Genomic DNA, 25,724 nt, shown 5'->3' with positions numbered 1-25,724 from the left:
TGAAACTTGAACTCAGGCCACCTGGCTCAGAGTTAGCGACACCACGCTCACACAAGAGCCCTTTAGACATTAAGTATAAAGTTAGAACCCTAATCAGATTGTATCTCAGTTAGTAGCCTATAACAAGTGAAAAAAACCTGGCTAACTTTTCCACTGCTACTTTTGCTGCAATTGTCCTTAAAGGAATAGATCTAGGATTTGGATTATTATTACAATGATATACCAATAACGTGCTTTCGTTTTCGGTAATAGTCCTACTCAATCCGCTGGTGACCCTCAGGTTAAACCAATGCCAGTCATCTGTCTGTATTGTGAGGGCAGCCCTGTGGCCCTATGGGACTATGGGACAATGGTCCAATGGGACTGTGGCCCTATGGTCCTATGGGACTATGGCCCTATGGTCCTATGGGACTATGGGACTATGGCCCTATGGGACTATGTGACTATGGCCCTATTGTCCAATGGGACAATGTGACTGTGGCCCTATGGGACTATGATCCTATGGTCCTATGGGACAATGGCCCTATGGTCCTATGGGACTGTGGCCCTATGGCCCTAAGGGACTATGTGACTGTGGCCCTATGGGACTATGATCCTATGGTCCTATGGTCCTATGGGACAATGGGACAATGGCCCTATGGCCCTCTGGGACTATGTGACTATGGCCCTATTGCCCTATGATCCTATAGTCCTATGGGACTATGGGACTATGGCCCTATGGGACTATGTGATTGTGGCCCTATGGGACTATGATCCTATGGTCCTATGGGACTATGTGACTATGGCCCTATTGTCCTATGGGACAATGGCCCTATGGTCCTATGGGACTGCGGCCCTATGGCCCTATGGTCCTATGGGTCTGTGGCCCTATGGCCCTATTGTCCTATGGGACTGTGGCCCTATGGTCCTATGGGACTGTGGCCCTATGGCCCTAAGGGACTATGTGACTGTGGCCCTATGGGACTATGATCCTATGGTCCTATGGGACAATGGGACAATGGCCCTATGGTCCTCTGGGACTATGTGACTATGGCCCTATTGCCCTATGATCCTATGGTCCTATGGGACTATGGGACTATGGCCCTATGGGACTATGTGACTGTGGCCCTATGGGACTATGATTCTATGGTCCTATGGGACTATGTGACTATGGCCCTATTGTCCTATGGGACTATGGCCCTATGGTCCTATGGGACAATGGCCCTATGGTCCTATGGGACTGTGGCCCTATGGCCCTATGGTCCTATGGGACTGTGGCCCTATTGTCCTATGGGACTGTGGCCCTATGGTCCTATGGGACAATGGCCCTATGGCCCTCTGGGACTATGTGACACTGGCCCTATGGGACTATGATCCTATGGTTCTATTGGACTATGTGACTATGGCCCTATTGTCCTATGGGACTATGGCCCTATGGGACTGTGTGACTATGGCCCTATTGTCCTATGGGACAATGGCCCTATGGTCCTGTGGGACAATGGGACAATGGCCCTATGGTCCTATGGGACTGTGGCCCTATGGCCCTATGGTCCTATGGGACTGTGGCCCTATGGCCCTATTGTCCTATGGGACTGTGGCCCTATGGTCCTATGGGACTGTGGCCCTATGGGACTATGGGACTATGGCCCTATGGTCCTATGGGACAATGGCTCTATGGTCCTATGGGACTATGTGACTGTGGCCCTGTTGTCCTATGACCCTATGGTCCTATTGGACTATGGCCCTCTGGGACTTTGGGACTATGGCCCGATGGTCCTCTGGTCCTATGGGACTATGGTCCTATGGTGACTGTACCTTATTTTGCACAATCTATTGATGCTGAGCTGAATGGTTCTTCAAAAACTGGTATATATATCAAAGGGTTAATTACATGAGGAGATTTTTCAACCATGTATGTAAGGGCCATGTCCTTTATATGTGTGCTTGCAAGAACTGACTATTAAAATGAGAAAGAGCTATTTTAATATCAGTGCTTTTTCTCCCATATATCTGTGAAATATCTCCACATGCAGTCACTTCGATCTAATCAGTCCAAACTGACCATGTTTTCCAACTAAACTAGTCCCACCTGCCTGCATTTGGCCCATATCTCTCCAAACCTTTCCCATTCATGTACTTATCCAAATGCCTTTTACACATTGTAACTGTACCCAGATCCACCACTTCCTCTGGCAGCTCATTCCACCCGTGAGCTAGTCTCTGTTAAAACAGTTACCCCTCATGTCCTTTACAAATCTGTCGCCTCTCTCCTTAAAAGTAAGTCCCCTGGCTTTGAACCCCCCTCCACCTAGAGAAAAGACGTTTACTGTTCACTTTACCTATGCCCCTCATGATTTTATAAGCTTCAATAATGTCACCCCTCAGCCTCCTATGCTCCAGTGAAAAAAGTCCCAGCCTGTCCAGTCTATTCTTATATCTCAAACCGTCCATTCCTGGCAACATCCTGAGAAAGTTTTCTGAACCCTGTCTAGTTTAATCTTTCCTATAGCAGGGTGACCAGAACTGCACACAGTGCACCAGAAAAGCCTTCACTAACGGATGGCTCAGTGGTTAGCACTGCAGCTTCACAGCATCAGGGACCCGGGTTCGATTCCAGCCTCAGGCTGTGTGGAGTTTGCACATTCTCCCCGTGTCTGCGTGGGTTCCCTCCGGGTGCTCCGGTTTCCTTCCACAGTCCAAAGATGTGCAGGTTAGGTGGATTGGCCATGCTAAATTGCCCATAGTATTCGGGGAGGTGTAGATTAGGGGGATGAGAGGGGAATGGGTCTGGGTGGGATGCTCTGAGGGTTGGTGGGGACCTGTTTGGCTGGAGGCCCCACACTGTATGGATTCTATGATGAATGTCCTGTACAACCGCAACACAATGCCCCAACTCCTATGCTCAAAAGATGTGAGCAATGAAGGTCGGTGTGCTAAATGCCTTCTTAACCACCCTGTGTTGCAAATTCACCGAATGGTGTACCTGAACCTCCTCATCGATCCATGGTGTTTAGTACAACAGCACTGAAACCCCTTCAGCCTCAGTTTCAGTATGAGCTGCCATGTGTTGATTTACATGACCCTGGAATTGCTTCCTGAGGTTCAGTTAATAAAGACAATGCTGTGAATGATTCTCACTGTTAAGCAGAGGTTCAGCTTATGGCATTACTGTAGCCTCTGGTGATCGATGAGGTTCAGTCATTGCTTGAGTCACCTCACACAATGGGAAAGTACCGGGAACCTGTTCTGTAACTGCTCCTTTAGCCTCAGCTGGGACCTTCTGTGATTCTAGGTAAAGCCAAATCATTCCCCAGGAGTAAATCAACTGGATCCACAGGTCATTTCTTAACCATCCTGACATCCGGGCTTTTCAGCTGGACTTGGTACAGTGGAGCTGGATTATACTCTCCAGCTATCCCAGGGACCGACACTTTACCTTTCATTGAAATCTGTAGGAAAAGCTAAACTTTATCCAGCAGGAGAGCCTCAGTAGCTGCTATATCCCTCAGTATTGTTGAGAGCTTAAATGTTTCCTTTGAAGAAACAAAGGTCATTCTCTCTTTAGTGACGAACCCTTTGTATCTCCCATCCCCCTTTGTATATCTTCTGCAAACACAGTAGCGCCTCCCTCTGTACTCATCATTGCTGTTAAACCTACAATCTGACCCCTGACCCTTTCCTTTTGAGTTTCCTTTTCAGGGGCTTTCTGATAAATACCATGGTTTTCCTCACAAATGCCAGCATTCCGAGTGAACGTGACCCACTCTGTTACAAATATATCACCTTTTGAATCTCCCCTCCACCCCCAGTGCTTTCCCCTTTCTGATCCAAGGAGCAGATCCATCTAGATTACTTCCAGCAATCCATTCCTTATCTCAGCTGCATTTTTCATTTCACTCTCCCATTGCCTGTCCCTTTTGAATCCATGAGGGTGACAGAAAGAAGAAGGTTTAGTTTTATGGATTAGCCGATAATAATTAGACTTATTTCTGCCTGCCCAGCAGTTGTAACCTTTTGATCCCCAACATGAGATCTTATTACAGAAGGTAGTAAGTTTTTAAATTCCGCTAACAGACTAATCTCTTTAAGAGCTTCACATGGGGTTTCAGCTTCAAATGATTGTATGCTTCTGGCAAAGTGACTTTACTTAACAGTTTCAAATTTGGTATAAGACTGCCGAGGCTGTTTGCTTAAATTCTGGAACTGGTATGCAGTCAGTACAGTTTTCTTCATTATATCATCGACCTCAGGAACATCTTGGGACAAAGATACATGGATTCCCTTTTCTCACCTGCCACTTAATCCGAATGAGTAACGCCCAGCCCTACTTTGATTGATTCATTTATCCCGCTATTTTCTTGAATGACATTAAGAATGGCCCCCTCATTCTTTCCTTTTACTGCATCTCAAGTTATGACTCAGATTCTCCACTCCAGGGCTGAATCAGCATTTGGTGTTTCCAGTTTCAAATGTATCATGTTAAGTTGATGTTTGTTTTTGTTCACTTTCAGAATAACTGTATACTACAAATAGACTCCAGCTACAGATGAACAATTATGAACTGTAAAACATATAATTCTACGAGTTAAAACTCTAACCCCCTTATAAAACTCCCCCTGCACTCATTTACACCAGGCACAAATAAAACCATTATAAGGAAGAACAAAATGTGGGGCTGGATGAACACAGCAGGCCAAGCAGCATCTCAGGAGCACAAAAGCTGACGTTTCAGGACTAGACCCTTCATCAGAGAGGGGGATGGGGTGAGGGAACTGGAATAAATAGGGAGAGAGGGGGAGGCGGACCGAAGATGGAGAGTAAAGAAGATAGGTGGAGAGGAGAGTATAGGTGGGGAGGTAGGGAGGGGATAGGTCAGTCCAGGGAGGACGGGCAGGTCAAGGGAGCGGGATGAGGTTAGTAGGTAGGAAATGGAGGTGCGGCTTGAGGTGGGAGGAGGGATAGGTGAGAGGAAGAGCAGATTAGGGAGGCGGGGACAAGTTGGGCTGGTTTTGGGATGCAGTGGGGGGAGGGGACGAGCTGGGCTGGTTTTGGGATGCAGTGGTGGGAGGGGACGAGCTGGGCTGGTTTTGGGATGCAGTGGTGGGAGGGGACGAGCTGGGCTGGTTTAGGGATGCGGTGGGGGGAGGGGAGATTTTGAAGCTGGTGAAATCCACATTGATACCGTTGGGCTGCAGGGTTCCCAAGCGGAATATGAGTTGCTGTTCCTGCAACCTTCGGGTGGCATCATTGTGGCACTGCAGGAGGCCCAGGATGGACATGTCATCTAAAGAATGGGAGGGGGAGTTAAAATGGTTTGCGACTGGGAGGTGTAGTTGTTTATTGCGAACCGAGCAGAGGTGCTCTGCAAAGCGGTCCCCAAGCCTCCGCTTGGTTTCCCCAATGTAGAGGAAGCCACACCGGGTACAGTGGATGCAGTATACCACATTGGCAGATGTGCAGGTGAACCTCTGCTTAATGTGGAATGTCATCTTGGGGCCTGGGACAGGGGTGAGGGAGTAGGTGTGGGGCCAAGTGTAGCATTTACTGCGGTTGCAGGGGAATTGGTGTTGAGGATGGGGCAAAGAGCAGGAATGCTGTTCAATTGTCCCTGTCCCCTGGGTTTGCTGAGATGACGCCTTAGCCTTGTCAAGATTTATTGTTCATTCATTCATTCTCTCTCTCTCTGTCTCCAGCTGTTCTCCAGTCCCTGCAGGAGACATGGGAGTGGTTGGCTTACATATTTTAAAGTCTTTGGCTTAAGATGAAGGAAATAAATTGGCTTTGTACAGGCTTTAGATAGCTTTTACTGTAGAGAAAAGGACAGCACCTTCCTTTCCAGAGATTCAATGCCCTCCGACCCAAACATTCCCACCCACACGCTGTTCACTTACTGGGAGCCAGTCACACAGTTCTTAGCAGGCAGAAGGACTTTGTCATCAATAACTGTCACTATTCCCCAGACCAATGGGCTACTGGTCCCAAGTCAAATCTCCCTTTGTACACACACCCCATCGCTCCAGTCGGTTTGTAATAACATCTCTCACTGCTTGACCTGGCAGCTATGCCAGTATGGTATTCAGATCATCAGCAGTGGTCAGATAAACAGCTTGGCCTGTGTATCTCATTATTCACTGCTGATACATTCACTGGTTACTCAGCACAGTAAGGGTTACACATTGTCTAGCTGTACACAGTCACTGTATATTCAGCAGGGGAAGGGTTACTGTGTATCAGTACACAGTCACTGTATATTCAGCAGGGGAAGGGTTACTGTGTAACTGTATACAGTCACTGTACATTCAGCAGGGTAAGGGTTACTGTGTAACTGCATATAGTCACTGTATAATTCATTATGTAACTGTCCGCAGTCACTATAGATGCAGCAAGGTAAGGATTACTGTGTAACTATACAGGCTTATTTTTTTAATTCATTCACGGGATGGGGGCATCACTGGCGAGGCAGCATTTATTGCCCCATCCCTAATTACCCAGAGGGCAGTTCAGAGTCAACCACGTTGCTGTGGGTCTGGAGTCACATGTAGGCCAGACCAGGTAAGGATGGCAGTTTCCCTCCCTAAGGGACATTGGCAAGTCAGGTTGGTTTTTCCTATAATCAGTCATGGATTCACAATCTTCATTAGATTCTTAATTCCAGCTTTTTTAAAAATAAATTGAATTCAAATTCCAACATCTGCCATGGCAGGATTCGAACCTGGAATTTTTAAGGAAATAGCTGAAGAACTTAATAAGTACTTTGCGTCAGTCTTCACAGTGGAAGACATGAGTAGTATGCCAACAATTAGGGAGAGTCAGGGGGCAGAGTTGAGTATGGTAGGCATTACAAAAGAGAAAATGCTAGAAAAGCTAAAGGGTCTAAAAATTGATAAATCCCCTGGCCCTGATGGGCTACATCCTAGAGTTCTGAGGGAGGTGGCTGAGGAAATAGCAGAGGCTTTGGTCGTGATCTTTCAAAAGTCACTGGAGTCAGGGTAAGTCCCAGATGATTGGAAAATTGCTGTTGTAACCCCCTTGTTTAAGAAAGGGATCAAGACAAAAGATGGAAAATTATAGGCCGATTAGCCTAACCTCGGTAGTTGGTAAAATTCTTGAATCCATTGTCAAGGATGAGATTTCTAAATTCTTGGAAGTGCAGGGTCAGATTAGAACAAGTCAGCATGGATTTAGTAAGGGGAGGTCGTGCCTGACAAACCTGTTAGAATTCTTTGAAGAGGTAACAAGTAGGTTAGACCAGGGAAACCCAGTGGATGTTATCTATCTAGACTTCCAAAAGGCCTTTGATACAGTGCCTCACGGGAGGCTGCTGAGTAAGGTGAGGGCCCATGGTGTTCGAGGTGAACTACTGGCTTTGATTGAGGATTGGCTGTCTGACAGAAGGCAGAGAGTTGGGATAAAAGGCTCTTTTTCAGAATGGCAACCAGTGACGAGTGGTGTCCCGCAGTGTTGGGGCCACAGCTGTTCACTTTATACATTAATGATCTGGATGAAGGGACTGGGGGCATTCTGACGAAGTTTGCCGATGATACGAAGATAGGTGGACAGGGAGGTAGTACTGAGGAGGTGGGGAGGCTGTAGAAAGATTTAGACAGTTTAGGAGAGTGGTCCAGGAAATGGCTGATGAAATTCAACGTGAGTAAATGCGAGGCCTTGCACTTTGGAAAAAAGAATACAGGCATGGACTATTTTCTAAATGGTGAGAAAATTCGCAAAGCAGAAGTACAAAGGGATCTGGGAGTGTTGGTCCAGGATTCTCTAAAGGTTCGCTTGCAGGTAGAGTCCGTGATTAAGAAAGCAAATGTAATGTTGTCGTTTATCTCAAGAGGGTTGGAATATAAAAGCAGCGATGTGCTTCTGAGGCTTTATAAAGCTCTAGTTAGGCCCCGTTTAGAATACTGTGTCCAATTTTGGGCCCCACACCTCAGGAAGGACATACTGGCATTGGAGCATGTCCAGCGGAGATTCACATGGATAATCCCTGGAATGGTAGGTCTAACGTACGATGAATGGTTGAGGATCCTGGGACTGGATTCATTAGTGTTTAGAAGGTTGAGGGGAGATCTAATAGAAACTTACAAGATAATGAATGGTTTAGAAAGGGTGGACGCTGGGAGGTTGATTCCGTAGGGCGGGGAGACTAGGACCCGTGGACCCATTAGAATTAAAGGGGGTAAATTTAGAACGGAAATGAGGAGACGTTTCTTCAGCCAGAGAGTGGTGGGCCTGTGGAATTCATTGCCACGGAGTGCAGTGGAGGCCGGGACATTAGATGCCTTCAAGGCAGAGATCGACAAATCCTTGATCTCACAAGGAATCAAGGGCTTCGGGGAGAGTGCAGGGAAGTGGAGTTGAAATGCCCATCAGCCTTGATTAGATGGCAGAGTGGACTCGATGGGCCGAATGGCCTTACTTCCTCTCCTATGTCTTACGGTCTTATGGAACACAGGTCCCCAGGACACTATCTGGGTATTTGGATTAATAGTCCAGTGATAATACCACGAGGCCATAACCTCCCACCATATATTCAGTGGCTTAAGGGATACTACGTAATTGTACACAGTCGCTATGTATGGTAAGGATTACTGTTAACTGTGCAGTCAGTGTATGTTCAGTAGGATAAAGGCAACTTGGTAACTATATATGATCACTATATTTCACAGGGGAAGGGTTACTGTGTAACTGTATATAGTCACTGTGTATTCAGCAGGGGAAGGGTTACTGTGCAACTGTATATAGTCACTCTCTAATCAGCAGGCTAAGGGTTACTGTGCAACTGTATATAGTCACTCTCTAATCAGCAGGGTAAGGATTACTGTGTAACTGTACACAGTCAGTGTATATTTTGTAGGGGAAGGGTTACTGTGTAACTGTGCACAGTCAGTGTGTATTTTGTAGGGGAAGGGTTACTGTGTAACTGTACACAGTCATTGTATATTTTGTAGGGGAAGGGTTACTGTACACAGTCAGTGTATATTTTGTAGGGCAAGGGTTACTGTGTAACTGTACACAGTCATTGTATATTTTGTAGGGGAAGGGTTACTGTGTAACTGTACACAGTCATTGTATATTTTGTAGGGGAAGGGTTACTGTGTAACTGTACACAGTCAGTGTATATTTTGTAAGGGAAGGGTTACTGTGTAACTGTACACAGCCATTGTATATTTTATAAGGGAAGGGTTACTGTGTAACTGTACACAGTCAGTGTATATTTTTTAGGGGAAGGGTTACTGTGTAACTGTACACAGTCAGTGTATATTCAGCAGGGGAATGGTTATTGTGTAAATATGCACAGTCACTGTATACTCAACAGGGGAAGGGTTACTGTGTAACTGTCACAGTCATTGTATATTTTGTAGGGCAAGGGTTACTGTGTAACTGTACACAGTCCTTGTATATTTTGTAGGGGAAGGGTTACTGTGTTACTGTACACAGTCAGTGTATATTTTGTATGGGAAGGGTTACTGTGTAACTGTACACACTCACTGTATACTCAGCAGGGCAAGGGTTACTCTGTAACTGTATACAGTGGGTGTATATTTTGTGGGGGATGGGTTACTGTGTAACTGTACACAGTCAGTGTATACTCAGCAGGGTGAGGGTTACTGTGTAACTGTACACAGTCAATGTATATTCAGCAGGAGATGGGTTACTGTGTTAGTGTACACAGTCAGTGTATATTTTGCAGGGAAAGGGTTACTGTGTAACTGTACACAGTCAGTGTATATTGAGCAGGGTAAGGGTTAATGTGTAACTGTACACAGTCAGTGTATATTTTGTAGGGGAGGGGTTACTGTGTTAGTGTACACAGTCAGTGTATATTCAGCAGGGGATGGGTTACTGTGTAACTGTACACAGTCAGTGTATATTCAGCAGGGGAAGGGTTTCTTTGTAACTGTATACAGTCAGTGTATATTCAGCAGGGGAATGGTTTCTGTGTAACTGTACACAGTCAGTGTATATTGAGCAGGGTAAGGGCTACTGTGTAACTGTACACAGTCAGTGTATATTTTGTAGGGGAAGGGTTACTGTGTAACTGTACACAGTCAGTGTATATTGAGCAGGGTAAGGGTTACTGTGTAACTGTACATAGTCAGTGTATATTTTGTCGGGGAAGGGTTACTGTTTAACTGTACACAGTCAGTGTATATTTTGTAGGGGAAGGGTTGCTGTGTTACTGTACACAGTCACTGTATACTCAGCAGGGGATGGGTTACTGTGTTAGTGTACACAGTCAGTGTATATTCAGCAGGGGAAGGGTTACTGTGTAACTGTATACAGTGAGTGTATATTTTGTGGGGGATGGGTTACTGTGTAACAGTACACAGTCAGTGTATACTCAGCAGGGGAAGGGTTACTGTGTAACTGTACACAGTCAGTGTATATTTTGTAGGGGAAGGGTTACTGTGTAACTGTACACTGTCAGTGTATATTCAGCAGGGTGAGGGTTACTATATAACTGTTTACAGTCAGTGTATATTCAGCAGAGGAAGAGTTACTGTGGAACTGTGCACAGTCAGTGTATATTTTGTAGGGAAAGGGTTACTGTGTAACTGTACACAGTCAGTGTATATTTTGTAGGGGAAGGGTTACTGTGTAACTGTATACAGTCAGTGTATATTTTGTAGGGGAAGGGTTACTGTGTAACTGTATACAGTGAGTGTTTTTTTTGTGGGGGAAGGGTTACTGTGTAACTGTACACAGTCACTGTATATTCAACAGGGGAAGGGTTATTGTGCAACTGTGCACAGTCAGTGTATATTCAGCAGGGTGAGGGTTACTATGTAACTCTATTCAGTCAGTATATATTCAGCAGGGGAAAGGTTATTGTGGAACTGTACACAGTCAGTGTATATTTTGTACAGGAAGGGTTACTGTGTAACTGCACACAGTCAATGTATATTCAGCAGGGGAAGGGTTACGGTGTATCTGTACGCAGTCAGTGTATATTTTGTCGGGGAACGGTTACTGTTTAACTGTGCACAGTCAGTGTATATTTTGTACGGGAAGGGTTACTGTGTAACTGTACACAGTCATTGTATATTTTGTCGGGTAAGGGTTACTGTGTAACTGTACACAGTCAGTGTATGTTTTGTAGGGGAACGGTTACTGTGTAACTGTACACAATCAGTGTATATTTTGTAGTGGAAGGGTTACTGTGTAACTGTATACAGTCAGTATTTTGTCGCAGTGACCATATAAAGTCACTGCGTATTCAGAAAAATGAAATCAAACACCAGGCCTAACTCATCTGAACGTGAAGGAGCTGCATGTTCATTGTTTTCTAATTAATGATATGTTACTGATTGTTCTCTTTCAGTGAAATGTAACTGTAAGCCTCACAAATTAGTCTCAGAATATGAATGTATTTGTAATCAATAGCCCAATGATTCATTTGTGTAACAGGTAGCTGTGTAATTGTACAGGATGAGCAGTGAGTGCAGAAATTCAGTCTGAACCCCCCCCCCCCCCCCCCCCCCCCCCCCCGTGTATTGTGATAATGGTAATGGGAGAGAGGCAGCCTCACTCTTCAAGTAAGCAAACTTCATCTGTCTTGTCTCATCGCTGTGTCTCTGGCATATACTTAGAGTCATACGTCATAGAGATGTACAGCATGGAAGCAGACCCTTCTGCCCTTCTCATCCATACTCAATTAATCTCGCCCCATTTGCCAGCCTTTGCCCATATCCCTTTAAGCCCTTCCTATTCACATACCCATCCGGATGACTTTAAATATCATAATTGTACCAGCCGGTGACAATTCCTCTGGCAGCTCATTCCTTACATGCACCACCCTCTGTGTGAAAAAGTATGCCCCTCAAGTCCCCAATAAATCTTTCCCCTCTCACCTTAAACCCATGCCCTTTAGTTTCGGATTCCCCCACCCCAGGGAAAAGACTCTGGCTATTCACCCTATCCATGCCCCTCATTATTTTATAAACCTCTATGAGGTTACCTCTCAGCCTCCGACACTCCAAGGTAAACAGCACCGGCTTATTCAGCCTCTCCCTGCAGCTCAAACCCTCTAACCCCTGCAACACCTTTGTAAATCTTATCTGAACTCTTTCATGTTTCACAACATCCTTCCTATAGCAGGGAGACCAGAACTGATTGCAATATTCCAAAAGTGTTCTAGCCTGTACAGCCACAATATGACCCCCCAACTCCTATACTCAGTGCACTGACCAAATGCCTTCTTCACTAACTTGTGTATCTGCAACTCTACTTACAAGGAACTATGTCCCGTGCAGACCAGAGATACATCTACTCCAGTCCTCAGCACACCGTCAAACCCATTCATTCCTCTGTCCATCAGGATGTCATGATCCTGAGTTTTTCTGATAATTCCCTCCAGTGTTCTTTTGGGACCAAAATCAACAGCAACTTTAATTTTTATAGCATCTTTCATTCAGTGCAATTTGCAGTGACAATGTCACTAAACATTGACTTGACACAGTGCCTGCTCCCAGACTCCGAAATGGGTCTGTACTGGTACATGTCCAGAGTAGGGACATTGCCCTGACTATAAACATCCACCTAGCCTGCTATCCCAGCCCCTGTGACAAACACCACCCTATCACTCTTCCTCTTCCTTTCAATCTGGAGATGGGTAGTGACGTTTTAGACCACTTGAGCATCTTCTGGCCTCTCAAGTAAGATAGAGGCAGTTCAAAAAAGGTTTACCAGACCTCGATCCTTGAAAGTTGCCACCCAGGCTGACAGGGCTGTTAAGGCGGCATTCAGTGTTTTAGCTTTTATTAATAGAGGGATCGAGTTCAGGAACCAAGAGGTTATGGTGAAGCTGTACAAAACTCTGGTGCGGCTGCACTTGGAGTATTGCGTACAGTTCTGGTCACCACATTAGAAGAAGGATGTGGAAGCTTTGGAAAGGGTGCAGAGGAGATTTACTAAGATGTTGCCTGGTATGGAGGGAAGGTCTTATGAGGAAAGGCTAAGGGACTTGAGGCTGTTTTCATTAGAGAGAAGAAGGTTGAGAGGTGACTTAATTGAAACATATAAAATAATCAGAGGGTTAGATAGGGTGGATAGGGAGAGCCTCTTTCCTAGGATGGTGACAGCAAGCACGAGGGGACATAGCTATAAATTGAGGGGTGAAAGATATAGGACAGATGTCAGAGGTAGTTTCTTTACTCAGAGAGTAGTAAGGGAATGGAACGCTTTGCCTGCAACGGCAGTAGATTCGCCAACTTTAGGTATATTTAAGTCGTCATTGGACAAGCATATGGACGTACATGGAATAGTGTAGGTTAGATGGGCTTCAGATCGGTATGACAGGTCAGCACAACATCGAGGGCCGAAGGGCCTGTACTGTGTTGTAATGTTCTATGTTCTAATGCCTAAAATGGACAGGTTTTCTTAGGAGGAGATTATGGATGGACTGAGTTTAGAAGATCAAGAGATGTTTTTGATTGAAACATATAAGATCCTGTAGGAGCTTGACAGGGAAGATGTGGTGAAAATGTTTTCTCTTATTTGAGAAGCTAGAACTAGAGGTCAGTATTTAAAAATAGGGGGCCACCCATTTGAGATGAAGATTAGGTAAACTTTGTTGTTGAGTGTCTTTGGAGCTCCTGTTCCAGAGATGTTGCTGGAAGCAGTGACTTTGAATATGTTTAAGGCAGAGGTGAGTATATTTGTATTAAGGAACAGAGTGAATGCTTATCAGGGCTGGAATAGCAGACTAGGTGGATATTTATAGTCAAGGCAATGTCTCTACTCTGGATACATATAAGTACAAACCCATATGAGGTTACAATCAGATCAGCCATGACCTTATTAAACTGTACAGCAGGCCTGAGGGGCTGAATGGCCGACTTCTGCTCCTGATTTATATGTTTAAATGTAAGATATCTCTGATAGTACAGGACTCCCTGTGAGCTGGATTGTGTTTGGGACATTTTATGATGGTGCTGTATAAATGCAGGCCATTGTAGTTGCTGGGAGAGTGTTAACATGAGCATGGAACAGGAACTGTACAATTGTTGGAATAGTCATTTTTGTCCCAAATTCTGGCATCGAAAATGTTTGTTATACTGATGTGAATCAGAGATAGGCTGAGTCGATTCGCAAAGAAATTGGAGATAATGATGAAAGGGGCCCACTCGAAGACCATATAATATACACGTAAATTTTACAACTTATGAAAATCATACTCAGCGAATCAGATGTACAAGTTTTGAGTGTATTTCAAACATAATATAAATTGAAAGATATCCCAATATATTTTGTACAATGGAATTACAAGCATTCATCACACTTCATCCATTCTCTTATTGTTAATACAAACATGTCTACTAAATAATTATTTTCAGATGACCATTTTAAAAGAAACAGGTCCATAATAAATGCTGACAATGAAATATCACATAATATCCGTTTGCCCCTAACTTCCTGTTAATATTCTAGGAGACTGATTGATAGGTGGAACTTGGACTAACACAGCTCCAATCCTGAAGCTATCACTCTGTAATCACTCCTATAACCACTCCTATAACCTGGTGGCGACATTGTGCAAATGACAGTCTCAGAAATGCCACTGAGAAAACACATAGGTAATGCGTTTATTATGGATTTTAGTTGAGGAATGCATATTGACAAGGACCTACCTGTTCTTCTTTGAACAGTGCCATGGACATTTTCCACTCTTGGAAAAGGTTTCCGTTGAAAACGTCCGACTATGCGGTGTTCCCCGGATACGGGAGAAATCCACACAAATGACTTTTCCACCCCTGTACAGTTCCTGTTCCACGTTCATGTTAATACCCTCCCAGAAATCACAACAGCCCACATTTATATAGCACCATAATAAAATGTCCCAAAGTTACTTAGACAATCCAGCTCACTGTCCAGTGAATAATTAGGGAATGTTGTACTGTCAGGGATATCGTATGTTTGAACATACAAATGTGTCCGCTTGTTCCATCGCACTGGACAGTCAATGCATTATAGAACTGTCAAAGTATTTTTAAGTAGGCAGTGCATCTTATTAACTACATTGATAGAGTATTGAGGAATTTGGCGGGTGAGGAATTAAAAGATTTTAATCTCTTTCTGTGAGTAGGTGGGGGAACCTGGCGAGAATCTGATTGGTGCTTCTAGACAATAGTCTCGAAAGTAAGGACATCATAGGGGACTACAGTCCTGTGGAGTCATGAGGGAAATTCTGGGCGCTCCTCATGGCTCCTCAAAGTCATTGGGACCTAAAAATTCAGAGTGCTTGATGTTTTAGAAGGACAGGAAGCTTGACAAAGGTGGTGGAGTAATAATTCTGTTCATTAAACAGTAAGGAGGTGGCCTTAGTTCCGAAGATCAAGATGTAGAATAACTTTGTGTAGAGACAGGAAACAGCAGAGGTAAGAAGCCACTTGGGAGAGTAGGTTAGAGCCACTGTAACCACAAAGTATACAATAAGAAATCATTGTGATTTAGAAGAAACAAACTGCAATAATCATTGATAACTTTGATCTTTGCTTGGATTGGATAAATCAGATTGATAATGGTAGATAGAGTGAACTGGGAAAATAGGTTAAAAGGTAGGACTGTAGAGAAGCAGTGCCAGATCACGAAGGATAATTAACTTGAGTGACTATACTCTGAGAGAAAGGAATGTATAAAGAGACCTGAGTACCCTTGTGCACTGGCTGCTGTAAGTAGGCATGTGAGTGTAGCAGGTGGTAAAGTGCTCAAATGTTGGCATTCATAGTGAGAGGGTGAAAGTACAGGGGCAGGGATGTCTTGCTGCAAATGTACAATCTGCCTTGATGTGGTCACACCTGGAATACTAGTTGCAGTTTTGATCTCATTATCTGAGGAAGGGTGTTCGTCACGTAGAGGGAGTGCAGCAAAAGTTCACCAGGCCGAAGTATGAGGAGAGGCTGAATCAGTTAGGCCCACAGCCTGCACTGCTGGAGGAGTTGAACAGCATGGAGCTGGGGTATCGGCATTGTTGTTGCTGTTCCTGGGGTGGGACTCCCTAAGGACTGGTACACCTTTCAGAGACCTTGCAGGAGCCCTGAAGCCATGCTTGAGATCCAGTTTGAACAGAAGATGAACTCTTACCTCGGTAATTTTGAGAATTCTATTTGTAGCTCCAAGTGGTGCTGAATTGTGGTGACCAAACATTTTTCACTGCATCTTCAAGATATATGTGAGAATAAATCATTCGCTCTTTATATTCCCTGGAATTCAGGCTTGTTGGAGGAGGGGGGAATCTCATAGAAACCAGTAAAATTTGAACAGAACTAGACAGGGTAAGGACAGGAAGGATGCTTCCAGTGACTGGGGAGTCCAGAACCAGGGATCACAGTCTCAGGATATAAGGTAAACTATTTAAGGCCGAGATGAGGGGAAGTGCCTTCACTTAGAGAGTGGTGAGCCTGTGGGGGAATTTGCTAACAGAAGGTAGTTCAGACCAAAACATAAGAAGGAGTTGGATAGAGCACTTGGGATAAAAGGAATCAAAGGATATCAGGAAAAAGTGGGAACAGGCAAATGAGTTGGATGATTAGCCCTGATCATAGTGAACAGCAGAGCAGGATCGTAGAGCCAAATAGCTTATTCCTGCTCCTCTTTTCTATGTTCCAACAAGATATTTCATTTCAAAAATATGTTCTGTACAAGGAGAGAGGGCCTAAGAGAAGGATGTACTATCAGTGGCTAGCTGATGAAATTAAACAGAGTAACAAATTGGACAAAAAAAAATTCACTGCTGCAAATGTTTACTGATAGGTCAGAAAATTGGCTAAATTTTAGAAACTAGCAAAGAATGACAAAAAAAAATCAGGAAGGAGAAATTAGAGTAAGAGAAAGGTAACTAGAGATAGTAAAACAGACAGGAGAAATTTTGATAAGTATTTGAAAAGGAATAGGTTAACTGAAGTGGGGGTTGGTCACCATGGAGTTTGAGGAATTAATAGTGTAAAATAGGAAACGGCTGAAGCATTGCACAGGTATTATGTGTAGATGTGCTGCGGAAGACATAACAAACGTCCAAGGAATGTTTGAAAATCAAGAGGTAAAGGAAAAGGTGGAACTTAAAGGAAACCCAAGAAAAAACCCTGGGAAGCTGTCATCACTAAAGATAGACACATCCCCAGGGTCCATGGGCTTCCCCGGGCTCTTGAGTCGTGGCAGCAGTCACAGTAGATACCCTTGACTATAATCTTCCAAAAAGCCCCCAGCATTTTGCAAAATCATTAATGTATCACGTTAATTCAGTCTGAATTATTAGAGAATAGTCATTCCAATTTATTATAGGTTATGCAGCCTGTATTATTATAGAACAAGTCAGTCTGCAAATTTACAGAACATTCAGTCAGTGTTACTGCAGATCAAATAGTTTGCATTACAACAGGACGCTCGGTATGTATGTGTGTGAATGTAGTTCTGGATCTTGATGCCTTATCCTGCTCGTTCTTTTTCTCTCTCTCTGTCTCCCTCTCTCTATCTGTGTAGGAGAAGCTGAAGTTTGTGACAGTGCTCGGAGCAGGATTATTATGTGGCACAGCTCTAGCCATCATTATTCCCGAGGGAATCGAGCTGTTGTTGGGAGATCTCACAGCAGGTCAGTGCCCATTTACACTCACCGTTAATCCTGCAAAGACATAGTCTGTGAAGGACCATAGATATCTCTTTGTTAGAGAGCGAAAGACGAGGGTTTATGTAGATTGAAAGGCGCCACTCCATATAAACGTGAGACAAGGCAGGTGACTACCACAGCTGATACAAGGATTGAACACACACCTCTGGAGTAATTTAGTATCAGCCATCTCAGCAAACCAACTCCCCTAGTGGGCACGTACATGAAATGGGTAACTATAGAAGGAGCAGTGATACTTGGAGGTGTTCAAAGAGATTGATCTCTACAAAACGGGCAACAAAGAGACAAATCTGTAAAAACGACCTAGCCATGGGCAGATGGTACTCAAAGAGCAGCCTCTCGTCTTCTTCTCCCCTCACGGCCTCCTCTTTCTCATTCTCCTGCTCTCCTCCTCTTTCCCTATCCCCTCCCCTCCACATCCCTCTCTCCCATCCACGCGCACCCCCCCACAACTCTCCCACCACCTTGCCCACGCTCTCCAAACTCTAGTGAATACAAATTAAGTCAGAGATAATGGGAACTGCAGATGCTGGAGAATCCAAGATAATAAAGTGTGAGGCTGGATGAACACAGCAGGCCAAGCAGCATCTCAGGAGCACAAAAGCTGACGTTTCGGGCCTAGACCCTTCATCAGAGAGGGGGATGGGGAGAGGGTTCTGGAATAAATAGGGAAAGAGGGGGAGGTGGACCGAAGATGGAGAGTAAAGAAGATAGGTGGAGGGAGTGTAGGTGGGGAGGTAGGGAGGGGATAGGTCAGTCCAGGGAAGACGGACAGGTCAAGGAGGTGGGATGAGGTTAGTAGGTAGGAGATGGAGGTGCGGCTTGAGGTGGGAGGAAGGGATGGGTGAGAGGAAGAACAGGTTAGGGAGGCAGAGACAGGCTGGGCTGGTTTTGGGATGCAGTGGGGGGAGGGGACGAACTGGGCTGGTTTTGGGATGCGGTGGGGGAAGGGGAGACTTCCCTGGACTGACCTATCCCCTCCCTACCTCCCCACCTATACTCTCCTTTCCACCTATCTTCTTTTCTCTCCATCTTCGGTCCGCCTCCCCCTCTCTCCCTATTTATTCCAGAACCCTCACCCCATCCCCCTCTCTGATGAAGGGTCTAGGCCCGAAACGTCAGCTTTTGTGCTCCTGAGATGCTGCTGGGCCTGCTGTGTTCATCCAGCCTCACATTTTATTATCACAGATCAAGTCAACTTAGACTTTCTTCACGGAACAATCTCCTCACCCCAGGAATGAGTTGAGTGAGCCTCCATTTCACCCCCTGTTGGGCAGGTACATCCTTCCTTGTGTAAACCAAGTCAACATGTTGTTTGTGATCTTAATTGCTTGGTGTACTTTTGTGTTAACTTTGTGAGGTGATGTCCCAGTCTGTCACAATTCAATAAATATCCTGCTTTTCTGTTCTTACAATAAAAGAGGATGCCTTCACATTTAACCCACATTGCAATTTTTGTGGCTTGCTCGTTCCTGTTCTTCCAGCCTGCCTGTATTCGTCTAACTTGCCTACCAAATTTATATCATCTGCAAACAGGCATTTTACATATAGTGCTCTCAAGGAACTGTTAATACAGGTGGTAAATAGAGGAGTCCCATGTACTAATTGCGCCACATCAGCTACGACTGGATTTGTACTCAAACCCAGAGCCTGAGGACCTGACTCCCTAAGTGAGGCTGCTGCGATATTATACTCATTGATGCTTTACATTAATGCTGCTGGTTCAGACAGGAACACCTCACTAACTCCAGTTGGACTTAATTGTTCAGAGATAGTAGGAACTGCAGATGCTGGAGAATCTGAGATAACAAGGTGTAGAGCTGGATGAACACAGCAGGCCAAACAGCGTCAGGGGAGCAGATGAAGAAGGGTCTCGGCCCAAAATGTCAGCCTTCCTGCTCCTCTGATGCTGCTTGGCCTGCTGTGTTCATCCAACTCCACACCTTGTAATCTCTACTTAATTGTTCAATTCTCTGAATGTTTCTTTTCGAAACGATGCCTGGAGGCAAGGCTTCGAGTCTGACCCATTGAGAAAGGATAATAAAATGTGAGGCTGGATGAACACAGCAGGCCAAGCAGCATCTCAGGAGCACAAAAGCTGACATTTCAGGCCTAGACCCTTCTCTGATGAAGGGTCTAGGCCCGAAACGTCAGCTTTTGTGCTCCTGAGATGCTGCTTGGCCTGCTGTGTTCATCCAGCCTCACATTTTATTATCTTGGAATTCTCCAGCATCTGCAGTTCCCATTATCATTGAGAAAGGAGCAGTGAATGCAGGGCAGCATGGTTCTGTGGGGGCAAAAAAAAGGGGACAAGAAAAATGCTTGCACTTTGAAAAATGTACTTATTGAAGAAAGGTCTGTTGTCTGAAATTACAGATCAGCAGAGCAATATGTCACAGAGGCAAGTTCTGAAGGAATATGAGGCGTTGGACGGAAAGCAGGCAGGCACAAAAGAGTTTGCACCTCCCCATTTCATCATTGGTGTGTCCCTTGTCATGGGCTTCCTCCTTATGTTCACCATTGATCAGATCGGCAACTGCATCGCAAGGCAGGGAGGTATGTTCATCTTTCTTATGACAGAAACTTGTATAACATTAAAACCAAACTCCTTTCTCTCTCAGTCGGTAAAATGTGGAGCTGGAGGAGTACGGCACCCACCTACCACCATCCCACCTACCTTCCCCAACCCCACACCCCTTTCCACTCTTTATTTCTGAGCTCCCTTCTCCCTCCCCAATCCCGATGAAGGCTCCAGGCCCGAAACGTTGACTTTCCTGCTCCCCTGATGCTGTTTGACCTGTTGTGTTCCTCCACATTTTATTGACCCTGAATTCCAGCATCTGCCCACCCTACTATCCCCTTTCTCTCCCAGTTGGCCTGGTGAAAAAGAGAAAAGAGATAAAGATTTGCACGTGGAGTGGATTGGGATCAGTGCTGGGACCACAGTTATTTACAACATATATTAACAGCAATCAACATGTATATACTATTGCAAAGTTTGTAGATAACACAAAATTCTTTGGGAACGCAAGTGGTGAGGATCCCACAGAGAGTCTGCAGAGGGATGTGGACAGGTTTAAGTGAGCAGGCAGAAATTTTGCAGATGGAATGTAATGTGGGGAAATGTAATGTTATGGGCAAGAAAAGTAGAGGAGCCGAATATTATTTGATAAAAAGAAAACAAAGCTGAAAATCTGAAACAAAAACAGAAATTGTTGGAGCAACTCAACTGTGGAGAGAAGAACAGAGCAAATGGTTTGGGTCCAGTGACCCTTCTTCTGTTCTGTTCAAATGCTGCCAGACCTGCTGACTTTCTCCAGTAATTTCTGCTTTTGCGTTGAATATTATTTAAATAGGAAAAGAAAGCTATTGAACAGAGAGGGATTTGGGAGTCCTTGTCTGTGTGTCAGTGGAGTCGTGGTACTATCACTGAACTAATGTTCTGGGCACATGGATTTGAATTCTCTTCGTGACAGGTGATTAAAATTTGAATTTGGTGAAAATCTAGAATTCAAATCTGAATCGAATTGAATTGAATTGAATTGAATTAGCTTTATGTACTGTAATGAGAACAGTAAAAAGTTTACATGTTGCCACTTACTGTGCTCTTAGGTACAGCTTCTTCATTACAAGACCTTACAAAATAGGACAATAAAATGTTCAGCATTGCAGAAATAAAAAGTTCAGAACAGCCATCTTCCAACTGAGACCACTCTAGCACCTACCCTCCCGTCTGCGCTCGGCTTCACCTCGAGGATCATGAGGCTGGGAGATTGCTCTGGAATCACTTCCAGACCAGGAGACCACACTGAGGCCATATCTGGCCGAGAGACTGCCACACCAGGGCCAGAAGGATGGCAGGCCTGGAAGCTGCCAAGTCAAGCTGGGAGGGCACCACAGGAGCGCTCTATACCAGACCTCGTCATGTCTGCGCTGAGGTCCGGAGTCATGGGAAGCTGGGAGTCGACTGGAGGCTGGAGGAGAAGAAGAAAATTCAAAGAGTGAGGAGAAAAGAGAAGAAAAAGAAGAACAGGGGGAGCAGAGCGGACAAGCTGAAGTATCCTACTCCACTGCCATCTTGGAATCACATTCAATGTTTATTGTCATAAAAAAATTATCTGATTCGTGAATGCCCTTTAGGGAAGGAAATCTGCCGGTCCTCACCTGCTCTGGAAAATGGAATGTTGGCCTTTATTTCGAAGGGAGTGGAATATTAACAACAGGGAGATCTTGCTAAAACTGTACAAGGCGTGGATCGGACTACACTGGGAATACTGGGGACAGGTTTGGGCCCCTTACCTAAAGAAAGATATACAGCTGATGCAAGTAGTGTAGAGAGGGTTCAATAGGCTGATATTGTGTTTGGAGAGACTCTCTTAGGAGGTGCGATTGAATATATTGGGAACAAAAGCACAAATTTCTGGAGAAACCCAGTCAGTTTGGCCGTGGAGAGAAAAACAGAGTTAACTTTTCGAGTCCAGTGACACTTCTAGCAGCTGGGAAAAGGTGATATTTATGCTGATGGTGGGTCCGTGGTTGAGGATGTGATGCAGGCGGACAGGAATGAGACAGAGAGATGGACACTGTGTGCCCCAAGGAGGGAAAGAGACAGAAGAAAGGGATAGAAGACAAAGCGATTACTGATACTACTCCAGGGAAGACCCCTCTCTGGGAAATGATGGCCTAATGGTATTGTCACTAGAATGTTAACACAGAAACTCAACTAATGTTCTGTGGGCCCAGTTTGAATTCCGTAATGGCAGACTGTGCAGTTTGAATTCAATAAAAAAAATCTGGAATTAAGCATTTACTGCTAACCGTGAAACCACTGACAATTCTCAAAACCCATCTGATTCAGGGATGGAAGCCTGCCACCCTCATCGGGTCTGGCCTACATGTGACTCCAGACCAACACCAACGTGGTTGACTCTCAGTTACCCTCTGTAATGGCCTAACAAGCCACTCAGTTCTACCAATCACTACAAAGGCTCAACATGTCCCTGATATGTTCCTGATGGAGGGAAGTGTGGTCAGTGTGTTAGGTCATACTGTGCCCTCCTGTTGTTGCCTGTTATGTAGGCGTCTGTGGATGAAGTTGTAGGAATATCCGTTTAAAGCAAGGATCTTCGATTAGTGTTCTTCCTCTTCCCGGTGTAATTCCGGAGTGTTTCAATGTGCCCTGGGCCGTTTAAGTAGTGTCCTGATGCAGCTTTGTTTGTGGGCATTGGGATGGTTGCTGTGGAAGTTGAGGATTTGATCTGTATGGGTTGCTTTTCTGCACACTGAGGTTTGGAACTGCCTATTGGTCGTACGCTCCACTTTAACATCCAGAAACAGAAGGGATTGTTGTTTTCATCTTCCCTTGTGAATTTAATCCCTGTGAATACTGTTGTTATTGAGGCGGTTGGTCGCTTCTAATTTGTTGTGTTTAATAATGACGAAGGTGTGTGTCATCTACATACTGAATCCACAGTTTAGGCGGAATGCGGGGGAGGATGGTGTGTTCTCATCTTCGCATGACTGCTTCTGCGATGAGTCCTGAGATGAGTGACCCCATGGGTGTAGCGTTGATCTGTTTCTTTATTTGACCATGAAAGATACCAGCCCTGTGATACCAGCCCTGTGATACCAGCCCTGTGATACCAGTCCTGTAATACCAGTCCTGTAGTACCAACAGTGATACCAGCCCTGTAATACCAGCCCTGTAATACCAGTCCTGTAATACCAGTCCTGTGATATCAGCCCTGTGATACCAGTCCTGTAATACCAGTCCTGTAATACCAGTCCTGTGATACCAGCCCTGTGATACCAGTCCTGTAATACCAGTCCTGTAATACCAGTCCTGTAGTATCAACAGTGATACCAGCCCTGTAATACCAGCCCTGTAATACCAGTCCTGTGATACCAGCCCTGTGATACCAGCCCTGTGATACCAGTCCTGTAATACCAGTCCTGTAATACCAGTCCTGTAGTACCAACAGTGATACCAGTCCTATAATACCAGTCCTATAATACCAGTCCTGTAATACCAACACAGTGATACCAGCCCTGTAATACCAGCCCTGTAATACCAGTCCTGTAATACCAGTCCTGTGATACCAGCCCTGTGATACCAGTCCTGTAATACCAGTCCTGTGATACCAGCCCTGTGATACCAGTCCTGTAATGCCAGTTCTGTAATACCAGTCCTGTAGTATCAACAGTGATACCAGCCCTGTAATACCAGCCCTGTAATACCAGTCCTGTGATACCAGCCCTGTGATACCAGTCCTGTGATACCAGTCCTGTAATACCAGTCCTGTAGTACCAACAGTGATACCAGTCCTATAATACCAGTCCTGTAATACCAGTCCTGTAATACCAACACAGTGATACCAGCCCTGTAATACCAGCCCTGTAATACCAGTCCTATAATACCAGTCCTGTAATACCAGTCCTGTAGTACCAACAGTGATACCAGCCCTGTAATACCAGTCCTGTAGTACCAACACAGTGATACCAGTCCTGTGATACCAGTCCTGTAATACCAGCATTGAAATACCCACCCTGTGCTACCAGCCCAGTGATACCAGTCCTGTAATACCAGCCCTGTGATGCCAGCCCTGTGATGCCAGCCCTATACCAGTCCTGTAATACCAGCCCTGTGATACCAGCCCTGTGATATAAGTCCTGTAATACCAGTCCTGTAATACCAGCCCTGTGATACCAGCCCTGTGATATAAGTCCTGTGCTACCAGTCCTGTGATACCAGCCCTGTGATACCAGTCCTGTAATACCAGCCCTGTGATACCAGTCCTGTAATACCAACACAGTGATACCAGCCCTGTGATACCAGCCCAGTGATACCTGCCCTGTAATACCAGCCCTGTGATACCAGCCCAGAGATACCAGCACAGTGCTACCAGCCCGGTGATACCAGTCCTGTGATACCAGCCCTGCGATACCAGTCCTGTAATACCAGCATTGAAATACCAGCCCTGTAATACCAGCACAGTGATACCAACCCTGTAATACCAGTCCTGTGATACCAGCCCTGTGATACCAGCCCTGTAATACCAGTCCTGTAATACCAGTCCTGTAGTATCAACAGTGATACCAGCCCTGTAATACCAGCCCTGTAATACCAGTCCTGTGATACCAGCCCTGTGATACCAGCCCTGTGATACCAGTCCTGTAATACCAGTCCTGTAATACCAGTCCTGTAGTACCAACAGTGACACCAGTCCTATAATACCAGTCCTATAATACCAGTCCTGTAATACCAACACAGTGATACCAGCCCTGTAATACCAGCCCTGTAATACCAGTCCTGTAATACCAGTCCTGTGATACCAGCCCTGTGATACCAGTCCTGTAATACCAGTCCTGTAATACCAGTCCTGTGATACCAGCCCTGTGATACCAGTCCTGTAATGCCAGTTCTGTAATACCAGTCCTGTAGTATCAACAGTGATACCAGCCCTGTAATACCAGCCCTGTAATACCAGTCCTGTGATACCAGCCCTGTGATACCAGTCCTGTGATACCAGTCCTGTAATACCAGTCCTGTAGTACCAACAGTGATACCAGTCCTATAATACCAGTCCTGTAATACCAGTCCTGTAATACCAACACAGTGATACCAGCCCTGTAATACCAGCCCTGTAATACCAGTCCTATAATACCAGTCCTGTAATACCAGTCCTGTAGTACCAACAGTGATACCAGCCCTGTAATACCAGTCCTGTAGTACCAACACAGTGATACCAGTCCTGTGATACCAGTCCTGTAATACCAGCATTGAAATACCCACCCTGTGCTACCAGCCCAGTGATACCAGTCCTGTAATACCAGCCCTGTGATGCCAGCCCTGTGATGCCAGCCCTATACCAGTCCTGTAATACCAGCCCTGTGATACCAGCCCTGTGATATAAGTCCTGTGCTACCAGTCCTGTGATACCAGCCCTGTGATACCAGTCCTGTAATACCAGCCCTGTGATACCAGTCCTGTAATACCAACACAGTGATACCAGCCCTGTGATACCAGCCCAGTGATACCTGCCCTGTAATACCAGCCCTGTGATACCAGCCCAGAGATACCAGCACAGTGCTACCAGCCCGGTGATACCAGTCC

The 25,724-nt window shown here is 45.2% G+C and overlaps 1 protein-coding gene across 1 annotated transcript in view; it reads left to right on the top strand.

Moving 5' to 3' along the window:
* LOC125452430 (zinc transporter ZIP9-B-like) overlaps positions 1-25,724 on the top strand; it is an 81,766-nt gene that overhangs the window by 13,184 nt on the left and 42,858 nt on the right. The window contains exons 2-3 of the mRNA XM_048530821.2: positions 17,467-17,575; positions 19,988-20,167. Of these exons, the coding sequence (XP_048386778.1) occupies positions 17,467-17,575; positions 19,988-20,167 (289 nt within the window). The remainder of the gene's footprint in view (positions 1-17,466; positions 17,576-19,987; positions 20,168-25,724) is intronic.

This window comes from Stegostoma tigrinum, chromosome 4 (assembly GCF_030684315.1).
Source record: "Stegostoma tigrinum isolate sSteTig4 chromosome 4, sSteTig4.hap1, whole genome shotgun sequence".
Taxonomy (NCBI): Eukaryota; Metazoa; Chordata; class Chondrichthyes; order Orectolobiformes; family Stegostomatidae; genus Stegostoma; species Stegostoma tigrinum.
Note: the sequence above shows the minus strand (reverse complement) of the source record. Positions and strands in the feature narration are given on the sequence as shown.